Here is an 18,369-nt window from a genome sequence, read left to right on the forward strand (position 1 = left end):
TGAAAAACTGCAGTGCAAATTGTGCAGCCAAAGTTTGCAAGTCTCGCTTCGATATACAACAGGACGCGACGGTGTGCAATGCTCGTCTATACATGTTGACGTAAACCCAATTGCAGCGCATTCAAGTGTAGTCCAGCTATGAAAAAATAAATGGGAGTGGAGTAGTCGTGCATAGGTTGTTAGCTCGAATCCCAGCCATGACTAAAGTACATCAGCGGCACGTGATATCTAAAGTGGTCCTTCACCAACCCGCAAGGAGCAGGGTGTTGAAGTATGGTCAACACCCCCCCCCCCCCATAATCTACGTGGTGTGGGGAGGCCTTCATCCATTGGTGGATTGAGAACGGCTTATAATAATGATGCCAAATAGGTTGTCCTCTTCTTCTTTCGTACGGCTGATGTAGATTCAGAGTAACAACTGCAATTGAACATTCATGCGTCCGAGTCAGACGACCGCGTCAGATGCAGTGGGAGTGCATCGCTGCGATTTCTCCTTTGTATTTGTGGATCGGGCATCGCGTCGTTATACGTTGTATGGTCTGTTCTGGATGACCACAGTCGCACACGACTGGAGAGTTTCTAATTTTCCACTTGTGCATCAGGTATCTGGATCTGCTGTGGTTTGTGCGGATGCGGATTAGGGTGGACCGTTCAAATCATACACAATGTGGCGTGGAGCGGTGGTGCTGTGGGTTAATGTGAACCTGTATTTTCAGCCGGTGGGCACAGAGGTAGGTTGAGTTGCAAGTTGTTGGAAGGTTGTGAGTGTAAAATCCTGCCAGCACTACATCCATCCAGGGTCGACCACATGAGCAGCATTTTGTGGGGAGAAATATATTGTTGTTGTTGTCCTATTGAACACACTCATCCCTGGCATGGGATTGTGGAGTTTCCATCACTGACTGGTCCAGAGCTGTAAGTCGGAGGTACGTGAAACTATTTGCAGATCTTCTTGGTTCTTTCGGTAAAGTCACGTAGAATGGAAGTAATAAAATAATAAAAATAAAACATAATAAAACAATTCTCACGACGTTTCGGCCACAACGCAAGCAGCCATCCTCAGGCGAAGAATGAAACACCCCAAGCTTGGAGCGTATATTTAAGCTGGGTTAGAGGGGGGGGAGGTGGGAAGAAGAGCGCCTAAACAAAATAATTTGCATATCAAGAGGAATTCAGCATATGGAAAATGCGTAGGAGGTGGGAGGGGGGGGTTCCAAATCAATACTATGCCCGTGCATTATGCAGGATTAGCAGCATCAAAGGGGGGGGGGGGAAGGGGGGGAGCATTAACAAAGGAAAGGAATGTTAATAGTATGTAGCTGTAGTTACTAAACAACCACGTAAAAAACTACAGTATAAACTGCATGACAAACTAAAGTATAAACTACATAGCATCATCAGTAAACTTACTATACTCTACAATAAGCTGAGTTACTAACAGTAAGTAATACATGAAAAATTCTACGTTGTAAAAATTTATATAATATGCTTCCATCTAAACTTTATTCTCTTACATCACACGCGTCTATACCGTACTATATACTTCCATAGGCAAAACCAACATTAAATTACATACTGTATTGCTATAAACCACCCTATACCTTATACATTTTTAATATAACACTATGTATTATTCTACCCACCCTAATGTGTATCAAAATGGTTTATTACGTCCTTCCAGTGATTGCTAAGCCAGAATCCATCTTCTCGGTTAAAATTGTCTCTGTGTTTGTAAATGTGGATCGCCTCATGTACGAATCTCTCATGATAGCCAGATGGCTTGCAGAGAACCTCTGTCTTGGAGAAGTCAATGTCATGTGAGCCCACTGAGTTGTAACAGTGATCTGCCACGGCTGAGGCGTTTGTCCTACAGTGTTTCAGGTCAGCTTCATGTTCACGGATGCGGTCCGAGACATGTCGTTTGGTTTCCCCAATGTAACTGCTACCACAGAGGCAACTTAGTTTGTAGACACCAGGGTACTGTATGTCTGGAACCACATCTTTTACAGACGGTACCAGATCACGGATTTTATGTACTGTGTTGAATCGGACCTGGATCTTGTGTTTAATCAGGATTTTGGAGATCTTTTTTGTGACCCCAGCAATGTAGGGTAAGGTGATGGTCTTGAAAGGCTCCTCAACAGGATCCTTCTTGGTGGTTGGAGTGATGGCTTTGCGGATTGTGTAGTCGGAGTAACCATTAGCCTTAAGAGCTTGGCGTACGTGTTTGAGTTCACTGGAAATGTGTTCATGGTCGGAGATGCATTGGGCTCTATGATATAGAGTCTTGATGAGGGAATTCTTCTGGGATGGATGGTGGTGGGAATCCGGTTTTAGATAAGCATCCGTGTGGGTGGCTTTCCTGTAGACAGAGTGGCTCATTGAACCATCAGGTCTCCTTTTGATTAGGACATCCAAAAAGGGTAGCTTGCCATCATTTTCGACTTCCATGGTGAATCTGATGGCTGGGTGTATGGAATTGATATGGTCGAGAAATTGGTCTAGAGCAGGCCGGCCATGTGGCCAGATGACAAAAGTGTCGTCTACGTACCTCTTCCATAAGGTCGGGCGTAGAGTGGCAGTCTGGATGGCGTCCGTCTCAAATTTCTCCATGAAGATGTTGGCTACAACCGGAGATAAGGGGGAGCCCATTGGGGTGCCCTCAATTTGCTTGTAGAAGGTTCCATTCCAGGTGAAGTATGTATTGGTTAAGCAGTGTCTCACCAGGGGGGGTACCCCAGCATTCAGTCCTTGATGAACCAAGTCTTCAATGATTGCGATGGTGTCAGGCACAGGCACCTTGGTGAACAAGGAAACCACATCAAAACTGACAAGCAGGTCGTCTGGGGACAGGGCAATCCCCTTGATTGTTGATACCAGGTCAGTAGAGTTTAGTACTGCAGAGGTGGTTTTTCCAGTGAAAGGCCGTAGGATTTCGGACAAAAAACGAGCCAGTTTGTAAGTCGGGGAGTTGATAGTAGAGACAATGGGACGAAGAGGTGTATCTTCTTTATATACAAACTGGCTCGTTTTTTGTCCGAAATCCTACGGCCTTTCACTGGAAAAACCACCTCTGCAGTACTAAACTCTACTGACCTGGTATCAACAATCAAGGGGATTGCCCTGTCCCCAGACGACCTGCTTGTCAGTTTTGATGTGGTTTCCTTGTTCACCAAGGTGCCTGTGCCTGACACCATCGCAATCATTGAAGACTTGGTTCATCAAGGACTGAATGCTGGGGTACCCCCCCTGGTGAGACACTGCTTAACCAATACATACTTCACCTGGAATGGAACCTTCTACAAGCAAATTGAGGGCACCCCAATGGGCTCCCCCTTATCTCCGGTTGTAGCCAACATCTTCATGGAGAAATTTGAGACGGACGCCATCCAGACTGCCACTCTACGCCCGACCTTATGGAAGAGGTACGTAGACGACACTTTTGTCATCTGGCCACATGGCCGGCCTGCTCTAGACCAATTTCTCGACCATATCAATTCCATACACCCAGCCATCAGATTCACCATGGAAGTCGAAAATGATGGCAAGCTACCCTTTTTGGATGTCCTAATCAAAAGGAGACCTGATGGTTCAATGAGCCACTCTGTCTACAGGAAAGCCACCCACACGGATGCTTATCTAAAACCGGATTCCCACCACCATCCATCCCAGAAGAATTCCCTCATCAAGACTCTATATCATAGAGCCCAATGCATCTCCGACCATGAACACATTTCCAGTGAACTCAAACACGTACGCCAAGCTCTTAAGGCTAATGGTTACTCCGACTACACAATCCGCAAAGCCATCACTCCAACCACCAAGAAGGATCCTGTTGAGGAGCCTTTCAAGACCATCACCTTACCCTACATTGCTGGGGTCACAAAAAAGATCTCCAAAATCCTGATTAAACACAAGATCCAGGTCCGATTCAACACAGTACATAAAATCCGTGATCTGGTACCGTCTGTAAAAGATGTGGTTCCAGACATACAGTACCCTGGTGTCTACAAACTAAGTTGCCTCTGTGGTAGCAGTTACATTGGGGAAACCAAACGACATGTCTCGGACCGCATCCGTGAACATGAAGCTGACCTGAAACACTGTAGGACAAACACCTCAGCCGTGGCAGATCACTGTTACAACTCAGTGGGCTCACATGACATTGACTTCTCCAAGACAGAGGTTCTCTGCAAGCCATCTGGCTATCATGAGAGATTCGTACATGAGGCGATCCACATTTACAAACACAGAGACAATTTTAACCGAGAAGATGGATTCTGGCTTAGCAATCACTGGAAGGACGTAATAAACCATTTTGATACACATTAGGGTGGGTAGAATAATACATAGTGTTATATTAAAAATGTATAAGGTATAGGGTGGTTTATAGCAATACAGTATGTAATTTAATGTTGGTTTTGCCTATGGAAGTATATAGTACGGTATAGACGCGTGTGATGTAAGAGAATAAAGTTTAGATGGAAGCATATTATATAAATTTTTACAACGTAGAATTTTTCATGTATTACTTACTGTTAGTAACTCAGCTTATTGTAGAGTATAGTAAGTTTACTGATGATGCTATGTAGTTTATACTTTAGTTTGTCATGCAGTTTATACTGTAGTTTTTTACGTGGTTGTTTAGTAACTACAGCTACATACTATTAACATTCCTTTCCTTTGTTAATGCTCCCCCCCTTCCCCCCCCCCCCCTTTGATGCTGCTAATCCTGCATAATGCACGGGCATAGTATTGATTTGGAACCCCCCCCTCCCACCTCCTACGCATTTTCCATATGCTGAATTCCTCTTGATATGCAAATTATTTTGTTTAGGCGCTCTTCTTCCCACCTCCCCCCCCCTCTAACCCAGCTTAAATATACGCTCCAAGCTTGGGGTGTTTCATTCTTCGCCTGAGGATGGCTGCTTGCGTTGTGGCCGAAACGTCGTGAGAATTGTTTTATTATGTTTTATTTTTATTATTTTATTACTTCCCTTCTACGTGACTTTACCGAAAGAACCAAGAAGATGAATCCCTGCAGTCACGAAAGCTTTAAATCGAAACTATTTGCAGAATTAAGCAGGATATTTAAAAAAATATAGAAATGTTTTACTCCTTTTACATTTGCTCCAGCTACATAGCAGACCGGCATAACACAGCTTACCACTTCATGTGCACGTGACCCTGGTATAATGTTTGGCATAGTCCTGATTTTGTAGGTATTTTTTTAAACACGTTCTGGAACACGAGTACCTTTAAGCGTATGAGGCATTATAATCCTTGGTGCAGCAAATTCCATTCTGTGGAGCATATTTATTGGCAACATCTGTTTAGGAGTGCATCGCATAGAGGGGGCATAAAAAAAATGTTGGTTGCATTGTGGAGAAAGTGTATTTTTTTGGAAGCGAACAGCTTTTCCCTGGGTGTTAGATAGATTTTTTTTTAAATGGGTCGTGTCCTTTGTGAAAAAAGCTTCAGCGGCACTGAAAAAAATAAAGGGGGTCACTTTGTTTTTGGCACAACTCGAGGACTGCACGAGCCATACGAGCCAATTAGCGTAGTGGCCCCTGGGTAAACAGCAAACTGCCTTTCATTGCTCATTTTGTGTGCAGCACAAGTCTGGGTGGCTTTCACCCCGCTCCCATTTACTTCAGAACCAAGGGTGCCCAATTAAATCAACGAGGAACAGACAACACCACCATCATCATCATTATCAGCATCAGTGTTTGCCTTCTCCTGCCCGTCTTGGCGAAAATGTCCCTTTTTTGAGTGAACCTTCTTCGTCATCCCAGACGGATCAACACCGCACCAAACACAAGCACTGAACGTGCACCGACGTTGTCGTTCAGGAGAGCAGATTGATGAAACCGGCGAGCCGTCGTGCAAGAAATAGCATTTCTTTATCACGTAGGCTGCCGCAATTAATGAAAGATGAGTCGTCGGTTGTATTCGATTTCACGGGTGAAATGAGCTGGCGTTGCGTGAGGGTTATACGACCTCAGGTTCACGCCAGGTGTAACAGGTGTACACATTACTCGTTTTTCCCATTCTCAGTGGAGAGTGGTAACTCGTCAGCAAGATCGTGCATAGCTGAGCGGAGGTGATCACACGTTAATTGAATAAATTAATAACTGCATACGACCCTTTGTCAATCCACTACTGAATAAATGCCTTCTCACGGCGTGTTAATCATGGGGGATGTTTGACCATACTTCTCCACTGTGATCGCTGCTTCCTTGGTTTACTTTGTTGAATCTTTCTTTAAAGATAGAATTTGAAATGCATCTTTAGAAATAGATGCACAATCTACAGGTTGAGTCTATACGTCGTCTTTAACTAACCATTTCGTTTTCACGCGAGTGTTCAGGGTATAAAAGAGAAACCATGGCAACAGACGTCTGAGCCACCCTACAAGATGATCTAATCGGACATTTCAACTGCGCTTTTCACGTGAATGATTAGCATGCCACTGCGACTGAAAACAAGCATCATTGAGTAATTCGATGGTCAAGGAAGAGCATTCGAGTTAGGCATTTTTTTTAAATTGGGCAATTGACTGCCACGGTTTTGGTCTCATCTATTCCGGGTCTCTATTCCAAGTTAGGCACCACATATTTTTCTGGGCACCCATTACTTATTTTGGCAAGATCACGCCAAAGAATGAGCAAAATCATCCAGTCACATGACCTCTTGCACGTGCGTAATCCACATCTTGTAGCGGCCTATCGTTGGCCTTCAAGTGGGCAAGGAATGCAAAAGTCAGTTTACCCCACCAACATTTTTGATAGCTCATCCGATGTGTTTTCTGGTTGTACCACGTGCTTTTTTTCGTGTTCTGCGTGACGCCCGACATTTTTTTTTTACTCCGCGTGCTTGGAACTTCTTCAGTTAGGACGTTCGCCATGCGGAGCGATCCACCGGCAGCTTGTTCAAGATCACGTTTTCGGTCCTTGAAGAGGCTCCCATCACGTGAAGCCAATTGTTGGACGTTTGGCGTCCAACAAGCATGCGGTGCAACCCGAAATAAAACACATCAGGATACAGAGCACAAAGGCGGAGACCCACATCGTAACATTTTATATTTACACCGGGGAGGAATTGTATGGATGCCAAAAAATGTGCATACAAGCAGTGCTTATAATGGGACTCTTTGTTTCATTTGCCTTAATCGTGATTTGTAGGACTTTGCCTAGAAGCCCGATGAATCTATCAAACCGCTGTACCACAGTGCTGGGTTTCTATTGGGTTTTTTTTTGGTGATTCATGCAGACCTTGTGCATTCCCCTGTTGTTTGCATGGTAATCAAGGGGTTGGAAGGGTTGCGCTGCAGAATCAATTGAAAGAACAAACGTAGCCTTTTAATTTACGGCAAATTTAGCAGATCTCTCCATGGGTGGCCGGATCACCAATTATCCCTGGTGGAATAACCCTTAGACTTCGGAAGACATTCGTCTGACCATTTACTTTAGTTAATTTTGGCAAATGTGTGTGTGTGTGCGCGCTTAAATGCACGCTCTTTTACAAGATGTTTTCTTTAATTCTAAAGGCCTAGGAATATGAATTGGAAATTACACACCAGCGAGCGTTTGCCCATATTGACGAAACGTGGTGAAGTATGGTCAGGCAATCTCCGTGGCCGACGTGGGTATCGGATGGCCCTCATCCAGGAGTGGATTGGCAAAGGGCTGTAAAGAAGAGGAATTTGTACGACACATTTACAGCTTGGAGTCAGTGAATATAAATGTTCACGATGCAGCTCGTGAATAATGCGTGGAGGATTTAAGATTCTTAAAATAGCACGCACGCGTGTTATCGATGAGTTTAATTTTAAAATTCACTCATTGATAAGTTCACCAATTACCCTTGAACTGAAAGTAATCTTTTTTCGGCTAGGCAATAATTGCATACGTTCAAATAATGGTGAATTTTTCAAATACTTTTTTATTGCAATTATAGACAGTAAACTTATAGGTAAAGAAAATGTAAATAATTACCCTTGAAACAAAACAAAACTCCTGATAGTTGGATTGGATAGATAGATAGATAAAAAAACAACTTATGGGTTCGACAATTCACTGACATTCACGTAGATGCTACAGTCAACGTATGTTGATTTATTTATGAAAAGGAAAATATAAGATTGTGATATTGTATATAGCATAAAAAAGAACAGACTCAGAGCCTCGATGCAACCGGGATTATGAGCCTTAATTGCATCGGGAATTACGACATCCATGGAGGAAATATATTATTTGGTGATACTGCGTTGGCTGTGGTACATAAGCAAAAATAATAATATAAAAAACTCAACACAATCAGGTTTTAAAAGGAAAAAAACTTAAAATAGGCGACTATTAGGGTGGTTTATATAATATTGCGTGTGGCGTTTCTGGATGTGTGTGTGTGGTATGGAAAAGTCCCAGGTGTGCCATGATATTTTGGTATCGATTAACACACACACACGCGCGCACGATTAAATAAATAATGAACAAACACGTAGACAAACAGACGTCAACGCAAAGCAATTAAAGAGACAAACGCAGAAGTCGAAATGAACACAGAAGGCACGGAACTCCAAATAAAACCGAACAATTAACAAGTGAAACACGTAGATAGGCACGCACTGGCACACAAAACATACAACTCCCCCCTAACCACCCCATTACACCCCACCCCCCAGGGTGAGTGATTAAACCCGAGCTTCACGCGTCTGCGGTATTGAGTCGGCGATGAGATGCGGGGGGGGATAGGGGAAGACACGGGGTGATGTGAACGAGGGCAGCGCGACACACGCCCATTGTGGAAATTCCACATTTCCAACTTCGCCCATTGCGACGTAGTCACTTGCAAGAGAGACGCGCGCGCGCGCGCACACAGATCTTCATCAGCCACGATCAATACACTGTTGGTTGAAGGACCCATCGTGATTTTTTTTTAGGAGCGGGGGGGGGGGGTTTCGATGTGCTGCGGAGATCGAGACAACTCCAAAGTGTGTGTGTGCGCGGTAGGGCTGAACGATTAATCGATTTCAAATCGAAATTTGAAATAATGCGATTAGCAAATCGTAAAGGCTGCGATTTTTTTGCGATTTTAAAAGTCCTATTACTTTCTTATTGGAATTGTTTTATTATTATTATTATTTATAGCTTTATTTATTAACTTAACAATTGTTCTATGTTTGATTATTCTATTTCAATTAAAACATTTTAATAAATACATGTTGGAAGCAATTAATCTATTTTAAGTTCTCATCCTTGTATTAGAATATATAGAGCAGTTCGTATTTCGATGGTATCATGTGGTAATGCTCCATCACGTTTTAAATCTATTACACGGTGAATATTGAACTGAAGCTTGACTTTTTTAAATCGCAAATCAAATCGCAATCGCATTATCTGTCAGAAAAATCGCAACTAGATATTGTCCCCAAATCGTTGAGCCCGAGCTTGTGTGGTGCCTTGCAATGACAGAGGATGAGAAGCAGTGATCTAGGAAGCAGGTGCCCTCTCGTGCCTGCGTTCGGCAATTGCAGTGCGGGTGCCTGCAATGTGAACCACGTGCCAGAAACAGTCAACGCAGCGGGTTTTCAAGACATGACAAGCTGCCAAAAACGATTGTAAACTATGCGCAGTTTAAATATTGCTCTGACCTTCATGGCCCTTTGCTTAATGCACTGGTGGTTAGAAAAATGAAGCCATTAACTCAGCGAGATGTGAGAGAAAGTATCGGCATTCGCGTGCGTTTTCCATTTATAATTTGTTGTTGTTGTTAAAATCATGAATGAGTGCAGACCCGAAGAGCAAAAACACGAAGCGGTGAGTAACAAACAGCACCGCCGAAGTTGTAATCGATAGGAGTTGTGCATGTTACCTAGATTGAACAAGGCTGGAAGAGCTTGAGAGGAAAACAAGATAGACAACGGTGAGGAATTACAAAGTTTGCGCAGTGTGAGGACAGGACCACAAAGGGAAGCGGTTTGAAGTGTAAAGTGGTAGAACGCGGTGTGACGGATGAGACGAAACTGTTTTCCCGGGGGGGCCGAGTCCTCAACATCGGTGGAGAAATTTCGATTTAAAGCTTTCGTGACTGCAGGGATTCATCTTCTTGGTTCTTTCGGTGAAGTCACGTAGAATGGAAATAATACAATAAAAATAAAACATAATAAATAATTCTCACGACGTTTCGGCCACAACTCAAGCAGCCGTCCTCAGGTGGAGAACAGGTCTGTCGAGAAGACAGAGTCTGTCTTATTTCCATTCTACGTGACTTTACCGAAAGAACCAAGAAGATGAATCGGTGGAGAACTCAATGGGTTCACGAGGGTCACGAGAGCCGTTAAGTCACCTGTATAACTCTGTTCAAATGTGCCACTTGATCTGTGCCTTCAGGAGTAAAGGCCCCTTCCAGCGACGTCATCAACGCGGTGATCGCAGGTCCGCGAGGACCGCCAGGCCCGCCTGGCCCACCTGGGTCCCCAGGTGACTGATGACTGAAAATCAAATGGTATATATATATGTCTTCTTGGTTCTTTCGGTAAAGTCACGTAGAAGAGAAATAATAAAATAATAAAAATAAACATAATAAAATAATTCTCAAGACGTTTCGGCCACAACGCAAGCAGCCGTCCTCAGGTGAAGAACAGGTCTGTCGGTAAGACAGCGTCATTCAGTGAAGAACAGGTCTGTTGGAAAGACAGCGTCTGTCGGAAAGACAGCGTCATTCAGACGCTGTCTTTCCAACAGATCTGTTCTTCACCTGAGGACGGCTGCTTGCGTTGTGGCCAAAACGTCGTGAGAATTATTTTATTTTGTCTAATTTTTATTATCTTATTATTTTCCTTCTACGTGACTTTACCGAAAGAACCAAGATGAATCCCTGCAGTCACGAAAGCTTTAAATTGGTATATATATTATGTATCTATGTGTTCATAACAACGTCATTATGAACACATGATAATATGAACATATATGTTCATGGTAACGATATTTTTGGGTTAGATTGCGGTAATGCAAATGTGTCGTGAATCCACCTCCACCCGATATAGCCCCCAAGAAACCCCCTTTATATTCTTTACTACGACGTTTTGATCACAACACAAGCGATCTTCATCCTGATGACGATTGCTATCGACGTGACTTTACCGAAAGACCCAAAGAATATGAATTTCTGCAGTCACAAAAGCTTTAAGTGAAGATTAAACCCCCTTTATGATGAATAATAATGATCGTGAAAGCCTACTTGTTCAATTATACGTTATATATTCTGCATACGAAGCCTTCAAAAGCGTGCGATGAGAAATCAACATTGAGTCACAGAAAATGCATACATTAATAAAGAAGGCTGCACGAACCTATAAAGATTAACATTTTAATCAAAGCAACGTGTTCTTTTTCGATGCAAATTAAGATTAAAAACCCATATTTTATTCAACCGTTCCATTAAATTATTTTATGCATGAAGGTGTACAGCCGTCTGGATTTACATGGTTAAGCGTGGAATTCTTAATCCTTTGGTTTTATAAATTCACGGACCGCTATTTACTATTTAAATGTCTCCCACTTTCTGACAGGCCAGGAGGGCCTTGCCGGGCCAATTGGGCCAGATGGCCCCGCAGGGAAAGACGTGAGTATCTTTTACAAGTACCGTCGGCCGGTACACTATATTGATCTGGAGCTCTCGCGGAAAAATGTTGATGATCTGTATAGCTACCCTGTGACCTTATCATATGCAGCTATGCAGAAGGGTGCCACGGTGGCGAGATGTTAACTCCCTCGCCTGGTATGCAGGAGGTCGTGGGTTTCATCCCGACCCTGACGCCAATGTGTATTTGGAGTTTACGTGTCTCTCTTTCCGCGGTCGCGTGGATTTTTCTCCGGGTCCTCCGGTTTTCTCCTCCACATTTACAAACATGCATTTAGAGTATTTGGCGGCTGTAAATTTCCACATGACAAGCCACTTCCTCGAGCTATCATTTGTGGCCAGATTGTTTCTGAACAATAGCTATATAGCTCAGTGGGCCTTACCTGGTAAAATAAAAAAATACATTTAAAAAATAGTAAGTTTAGTTATCAGCCGGGATCAGTCCGATCTTGTCAGATCTCAGAAGCTAAGCAGGCTTGAGTCTGCATGGTACTTGGATGGGCAACCGATGTGGCGTTATGTTGTCGGCAGGGAGTTAGTGCGACAAAATCCACCGTTGTACCGTACTACACTCCAACAGCTGTGCTCTCCGCCTTCACCAGCCCCGCACTGCGGAGCGTGGTGAGGCGCGGTCAAAACCTCCCACCACCACCACCACCACCAGAGGCCCTCTACCAGTTGCGGATATAAATAAAGTGCCGTACGTCAATGAAGTGACACAATGAAAAGCGAGAGAACGTAAATGTTGTGTTTTGCCTCTTCCAGGGTTCCAATGGAGCCGTGGGACCACCAGGGCAAGAGGGATTAAAAGGAGAAAAAGGCGACAGGGTACGGTAACACGCAAAGTTACGCTCCATGAAACCGGCTCCACACCTGAGCCGAAAGATGCAGCGACCAGAAAAACTGCTACTCAAGGTTGCGCTACTCGGTCATTGCTCGCGACTGCTTTGTCCACATATGACCGCTTCGAATTGCGCGATAAGAAAGTGCAGAGTGGTACCGGAATTGTAACGACCAATCACAGACGTGGTGAAACGCTTACGAATGAGCGAGTAGATCGCTGGAAGACAGCTTGTCTTCTGCGGTAAGAAACCTGCCTTGCAACTGCTCGCAACCAGTTGCAGGGACGTCCAAATGTACAGGCGATCCAGTTGCATGCAACCAAGTTGCGGCAACTGATCGCTCAGGTGTGGATGAGGTTTGCCGCTGTTGTCTTCAACTTGATCGTCACCCAACGAATGCGGTGGTGTTGTTTGCAGGCTGGATAACGGCTGCCAGATATAACATGTAACATGCAGGACGGTAATAAGATTGTTCTTTGGATAATCGCTTTCTATTTTCTTATTCTTAGGTTTTTTTCAGTAAAGTCACGTAGGTAAAAAATTTAAATTACGAAACGTCGTGATTTTTATTTAATTTTAAGAATATGAATCCTTGCAGTCACGAAAGCTTCAAATCAAGAAATTCTATTTTCTTCTTCAGAAAAGTGCAAAATGGTCGGTAGACGATTACGGCATTTAAAAAATGTTCTGCAAAAAAAGAAAAAAAAACCTTTAATTTCATCACACTAGTCAGGGGATTTTTGCAGATGAAAGATGACGTTATCTGCCGCGTGTTTATCCCGCAGGGCGAGCGCGGTTGGCCCGGGGAGTCTGGCATGAGAGGCACGCACGTGAGTTGCCACGCAATTATCTTTCCGCGCGACCAGTCAATTAGCAACATCCCGCGGTCAAGGCAAGCTCAGCCGTTCAATGTGCACATTACCGATATATCGACCTGCAAATTCGGTCCCCCACCCCCCCCCCCACCCCGATTTTTACTCATTTGTTCATGACATTGCCATGGACTTGCAGTGGCCCAGAGACTGCAAAGCTGTAATGCTGAAAATGTTCTTCGCAAATGCGATGAGGATGCTCGCGATAAATGAAGATACTGCAGTGGATTGTTTCGTTGTTAAAGAACATTGCCGTCATTTTCCCGTTTCAGGGAGAAAAAGGAAACAAGGGTGATATTGGAGAGAAGGGTCCTCCAGTAAGACCACGCACACATTTGTATTCATGTTGATAATTCATTCGCACCGCACGTAGCCAACCGTGCTATAATTTAAACATGACTTAATGCGTCTTTGAACAAGGCAGCTGGGCGCAGTGTGCCTTGCGAGGTATCTCCCACTACTCTAGAGATCTTTGAAAAGTTGCTTTAATTTGGCGAAGTAAGAGGGGAGTGTGTCCAAGACCGCTTTGGGTTCGTTGTGCAGTGTGCCAATGACTGTGCTAGCCTAAAACAGTGTCGGGTGATTAAATCATTGAAAATTCTCACACAGACATAACGGGTTATTATGCACCAATGATGAAGCCACGTGGCACACTCAAAGAGTTTAATGGAGAACCTCCATCTGGTAGGCTTTCACGCGCCGAATTAACCAGATGTTCACACAACAAATATGAAAACAATTGACAAATTACCGTTCCACTGGCACTGTGTCTGGATCCAGAATAGCTTTGCAGCCTGCCGGAGGCTTAGCACGTGCTAGCTTGATGAAATCCATCCACTCTGGTGATGAGATTCACTTGAGAATGTTTTATTCTTTCAATTTTGTAAGGGATCGTTTGACAAGAAAAGGAACAAACAAAAAATCCGCGGGGGAAGGTTTCCACGCTGCTGCAGTATTGCAAATTCCAACAACGAACGCATTCAGTTAATCAGCGGAGCAGCAAATTGAAAATGCAAATGAACAAAAAAAAAAGAAACGTGGTTTTTGCGATTGTCAATAAGGGTTACCGTGATGTGTGCGTGCAGGGAGATGGAATCCAACAGCTACGGGAGGCCCTTAAGATTCTGGCCGAGAGGGTCCTAATCCTGGAGCACATGCTGGGACTGCACGGTGCGTAACGTTGCCCTGACTGACGTTCAATCCCATCCCCAGCGCAGACAATTACAAGCAAGCACTACATTGTTGCATCGCCAAGTACATGGTCAATATTTTCCATACCAACAAAAAAACACACAAGACTGCATATACTGCACACAACTTTACATGCTGGGATGTGGTTTTCAATCTCTCCATGTTTAAATCATTGATACGCTTACAAATGTTTTAATAATAATAATGATAAAAACATCTAATTTACAGGCCTGTATCATTATACCATGCCTGACGTGTCAGTCATGGGTGGGTGGGGTTGTTTTACCACGCTGGTCAGAGTAAGTTGGTGGAAGGGGAGCGTACCCAGGATTGGTTTAGATATTCTTTGCCAGTGATGTTAGCCACGATCGGGAAATGGACCGTATTAATTGTGCAGTGCCCTAATCAACCATGCCACCATGTCGACGCCATTGTATTTCATAGTTATAGTATACGTATGAAGCTGACAACCTGAGTTAAATTTCCCAGCCAAAACTTACATCAGCAGTCAGTGATATTTGCACCGGTTTAACCCACCCAAATTTGCCAACCCGCATTGGCCAGCATGGTAAAGTATGGTGAAGAAGTACCATCACCGACATGATATGCAGAGGTTTTCATCCGGCAGTGGATTGACAAAGTGGATGTTGATCGCTGTTGTATTAACACATCATTAGACCTCCTTTGTCAGTACCAACATATAATAGGGGTTTCCCCTTTTTTCCGGCAACAAACTGAAACCTTTTAACAAGGAATCATGTCTGCATTAACCACAATACTTGTGGTCAAAATGCAAACAAAAAACACACTCTGATAATATATGCAAAGTCCTTAAAACTGATTGGTCCATACCAGAGATAGCTTTCTTTTGAGCCTCGTCTCAATTGGTGTTAGACCAGAGGACGCCAAAAGACGTACAGCTCAAAGGCAATGCCACTATCAGAGTAATGAGAGCTCGGGGTAAGCATCTACATCATTAGACCTCCTTTGCCAGTACCAAAATATAATACTAGGGGTTTTCCCGTTTTTTTGTTCGCATTTTGACCACAAGTATTGTGGTTAATGCACACATGATTCCTCGTAAAAAGGTTTCAGTTTTGTTGCCAGAATAAAGGGGAAAAACACATTGTGTTAACACATATTTAAACTTGATTCAGGTTTTGTGCACTTCATGGGATGTTCATATTTCGCTTAGGTGCCTTATTCTTGGTGTATTTCAAGCACACGTATGTTTGTTTTAACATTATACAATTTCTTCCAGATGTTACAATTACAAATATCAATCTGAAGTCTCTCTTAAAAGCCATCTGGCTTTTGCATGCACGTTGCTAGCCACTGCCCTTAGAGAACCATGTAATTATAGATGTATTTATTAAAGGCGAACAACAGGCTACATGTGTACACGTTAACACTTAATAGCGTTTCGTTTATACATTGAAAAAAACTGCTACGTGAAATGCAAGCAATGCCTCACAGCTGTAGGTGGTGGTTAAACTCACATTACACATGGTATAACTATGAACTCTCCCTCAGAGTGGTAGTATGAGAATGATTCTATTGAAAGACTTTGCATTGAAAAACGGGTTACATTGCATAACGTACATGGGGCCCTTATAGAACATCACGATAAACACGAAATAATGTTCACATTGAGGTCGTACGTGAATGTACATCGAAACATACACAACCACATAGATCCACCCTGATAGCCTTTAACGCACTGATAGCAAGCACTTTTGAAGGCCAGCACACCATGTCAGGTGATAAGAATAATTTACATGAATTTATAAGGCACCTTCCACTTGGAATTATTTGGAGGCTGAGTCAACCGTGTGTTATGTCACACACAAAGACAAAGATCCCCATATAGCCTTAACTGACTGTAGGGGCAAGTGCTGTTAGTGAGCACCTATGAAGGCCGGCACGGCACACGAGGGGGTGGGTGGCCAACACCACGCCCGGCCGCCTTTGTCTCCCCAGCGACGATGTTTACACATAGCACCAGGTACTCATTTGAGGCTGAGTCGACCTAGGGGAGGCCCGGGACCAGTTCAGAAAATCGTCACTGGTGTTGGCCGTGAGCGGGTATCGAACTCGGGTCGCCGGGTTTCGTAGAGCAGCGCGCTAACCGCTACACTACCGCTCCCCACTGTCACACACACACACACGGTCGCACACACGCACACAACTACACACATGGCTACACATACACACACACGATCATTCATACATGGCCATGCTCAAAACCACGCATGTACATAATTGTTTTTGTGCTTATTCGTATTTGCTTCATTGGTGACCAAGATCATTTTTGCAAACGAGACTAATCCAGGTCTCTTGAATTTTTGCTCGGTTGAACAAAATAAACTTCATGTCTTTATGTCCTTAACAGCCTTTACAAGAGTTATCATACCCACTCGTTAGCCACACGGAGCGGATATAATGCATTAACAATTTCAACATCGGTTTGACAAGCGTTTACATAATTTCTTTTAACTTTTTTTTTTCGCCAAAAACATGCACTCAAATTTTAACGTGAATAGGCATTTCCTTTTTTCCCGCGTGACTAATACATGTGCTCAACAGGGCAATTGTTGGCACCGGCTCACCACGTGGCTGCCTTCCTGCTTGTCTGTGGTTCCTCGCGCCTCCGAGTCATTCTCTCTCTCTCTGTGGGAGGCACGAATTAACTGCGCGGCGCTCTGCTACAAATGAAAGTTATTATGATATGAATCGCGTTTTGTTCATATCTGCACAAAATTTGTTTTATCCTCTTGCCGTTAAGACTCACTCACGTCTTCGGAGTCTGGGTCCGGGGAGGATTTCCCGACTCCACCTCCTCCGTCTGCGGCGCTGAGTAAAATCCGGCGTGGGATCACGCCCGCTCGACTGCGCCTTCTCCAAACCCTGCCGCCGACACAACAACGCAGAGCTGGGGGGAACGAGTAAAGAGAAAATAAATCATCAAATAAGTTAACAATTAAAGACCACAAAGTCAGTTCACTTCTTCAGTGTTGATTTTTTTATTTTCTCACAAACAGTAATTACAACTTTTTTTTTTTAAAGACGTAACATTCTTCGTCAGGTTTTAATAACTGTGCGTAAGTTACGCGGCACAACACAAACAGGGACATTGTTCACGTGTACATTTCTATTTCAGTGAGAAGTCAAATGAAAAAAAAGCAAACAAAAGGGAGGGAGGTGATGCTAATTGCTTTCGATGTTTTTGGTATTGATATTACACTTTTTTGTGGTCTAGTACAGTGGTTTCCATATATATTGAAAGTGCAATCCATAACCATTTTTTGCAGGTTGCAGCACAAAGTTTGGGAGCCACTATTGATGCAGTGTTTAGATCTACTTATTGTAAATGTAGCATGCCTATCGGACTTTAAAACAAAGATGTTCATCCTCAGATCTGTATTTTTGAAAACGGTCCTGAATGCTCATACGAAAGTGAGCCGTTCCCTTATTGTGCGTTCCGCCTGTCTGTGCAAACATATATATATCACAAGGTGCATCGATGTGTAAAAAATACGTAGCTGAGGCACAGCAAGTTCATTGTGAATGGCGTGCCAAAATATGAGCCACGCGGGGCCGACCACGGCGTCGAGAGTGCCGAGGTGTCCCCGTGAACATCAGGGTTTTGTTTCTCATGTGACTATGGCACGTCCGCTTCTCGCGCAAGTCTCTTACCTCGTTTCCACTGCACAACCGAGCCACGGCCGGCCCGGCGCAGCTCAGCAGGCACCGAGGTCGTTTCTCCTTTTTTCACTCCACAACCTGAGCCGTGCCGTGCCGTGCCGCTGACGCCGCACACA

The 18,369-nt window shown here is 43.8% G+C and overlaps 1 protein-coding gene across 2 annotated transcripts in view; it reads left to right on the top strand.

The window, feature by feature from the left end:
• The window catches only part of LOC144933072 (uncharacterized), a 113,147-nt gene extending 95,481 nt beyond the window's left edge, over positions 1–17,666 (top strand). For both annotated transcript variants that reach the window (XM_078857571.1, XM_078857572.1), the window contains 7 exons: positions 10,392–10,481; positions 11,573–11,625; positions 12,409–12,471; positions 13,271–13,315; positions 13,630–13,674; positions 14,443–14,527; positions 17,334–17,666. In XM_078857571.1, the coding sequence (XP_078713697.1) occupies positions 10,392–10,481; positions 11,573–11,625; positions 12,409–12,471; positions 13,271–13,315; positions 13,630–13,674; positions 14,443–14,527; positions 17,334–17,497 (545 nt within the window). In that variant the 3' untranslated portion in view covers positions 17,498–17,666. The remainder of the gene's footprint in view (positions 1–10,391; positions 10,482–11,572; positions 11,626–12,408; positions 12,472–13,270; positions 13,316–13,629; positions 13,675–14,442; positions 14,528–17,333) is intronic.
• Positions 17,667–18,369: the final 703 nt, after the last annotated feature.

The sequence above is a fragment of the Lampetra fluviatilis genome, chromosome 6 (assembly GCF_964198595.1).
Source record: "Lampetra fluviatilis chromosome 6, kcLamFluv1.1, whole genome shotgun sequence".
Lineage (NCBI taxonomy): Eukaryota > Metazoa > Chordata > Hyperoartia > Petromyzontiformes > Petromyzontidae > Lampetra > Lampetra fluviatilis.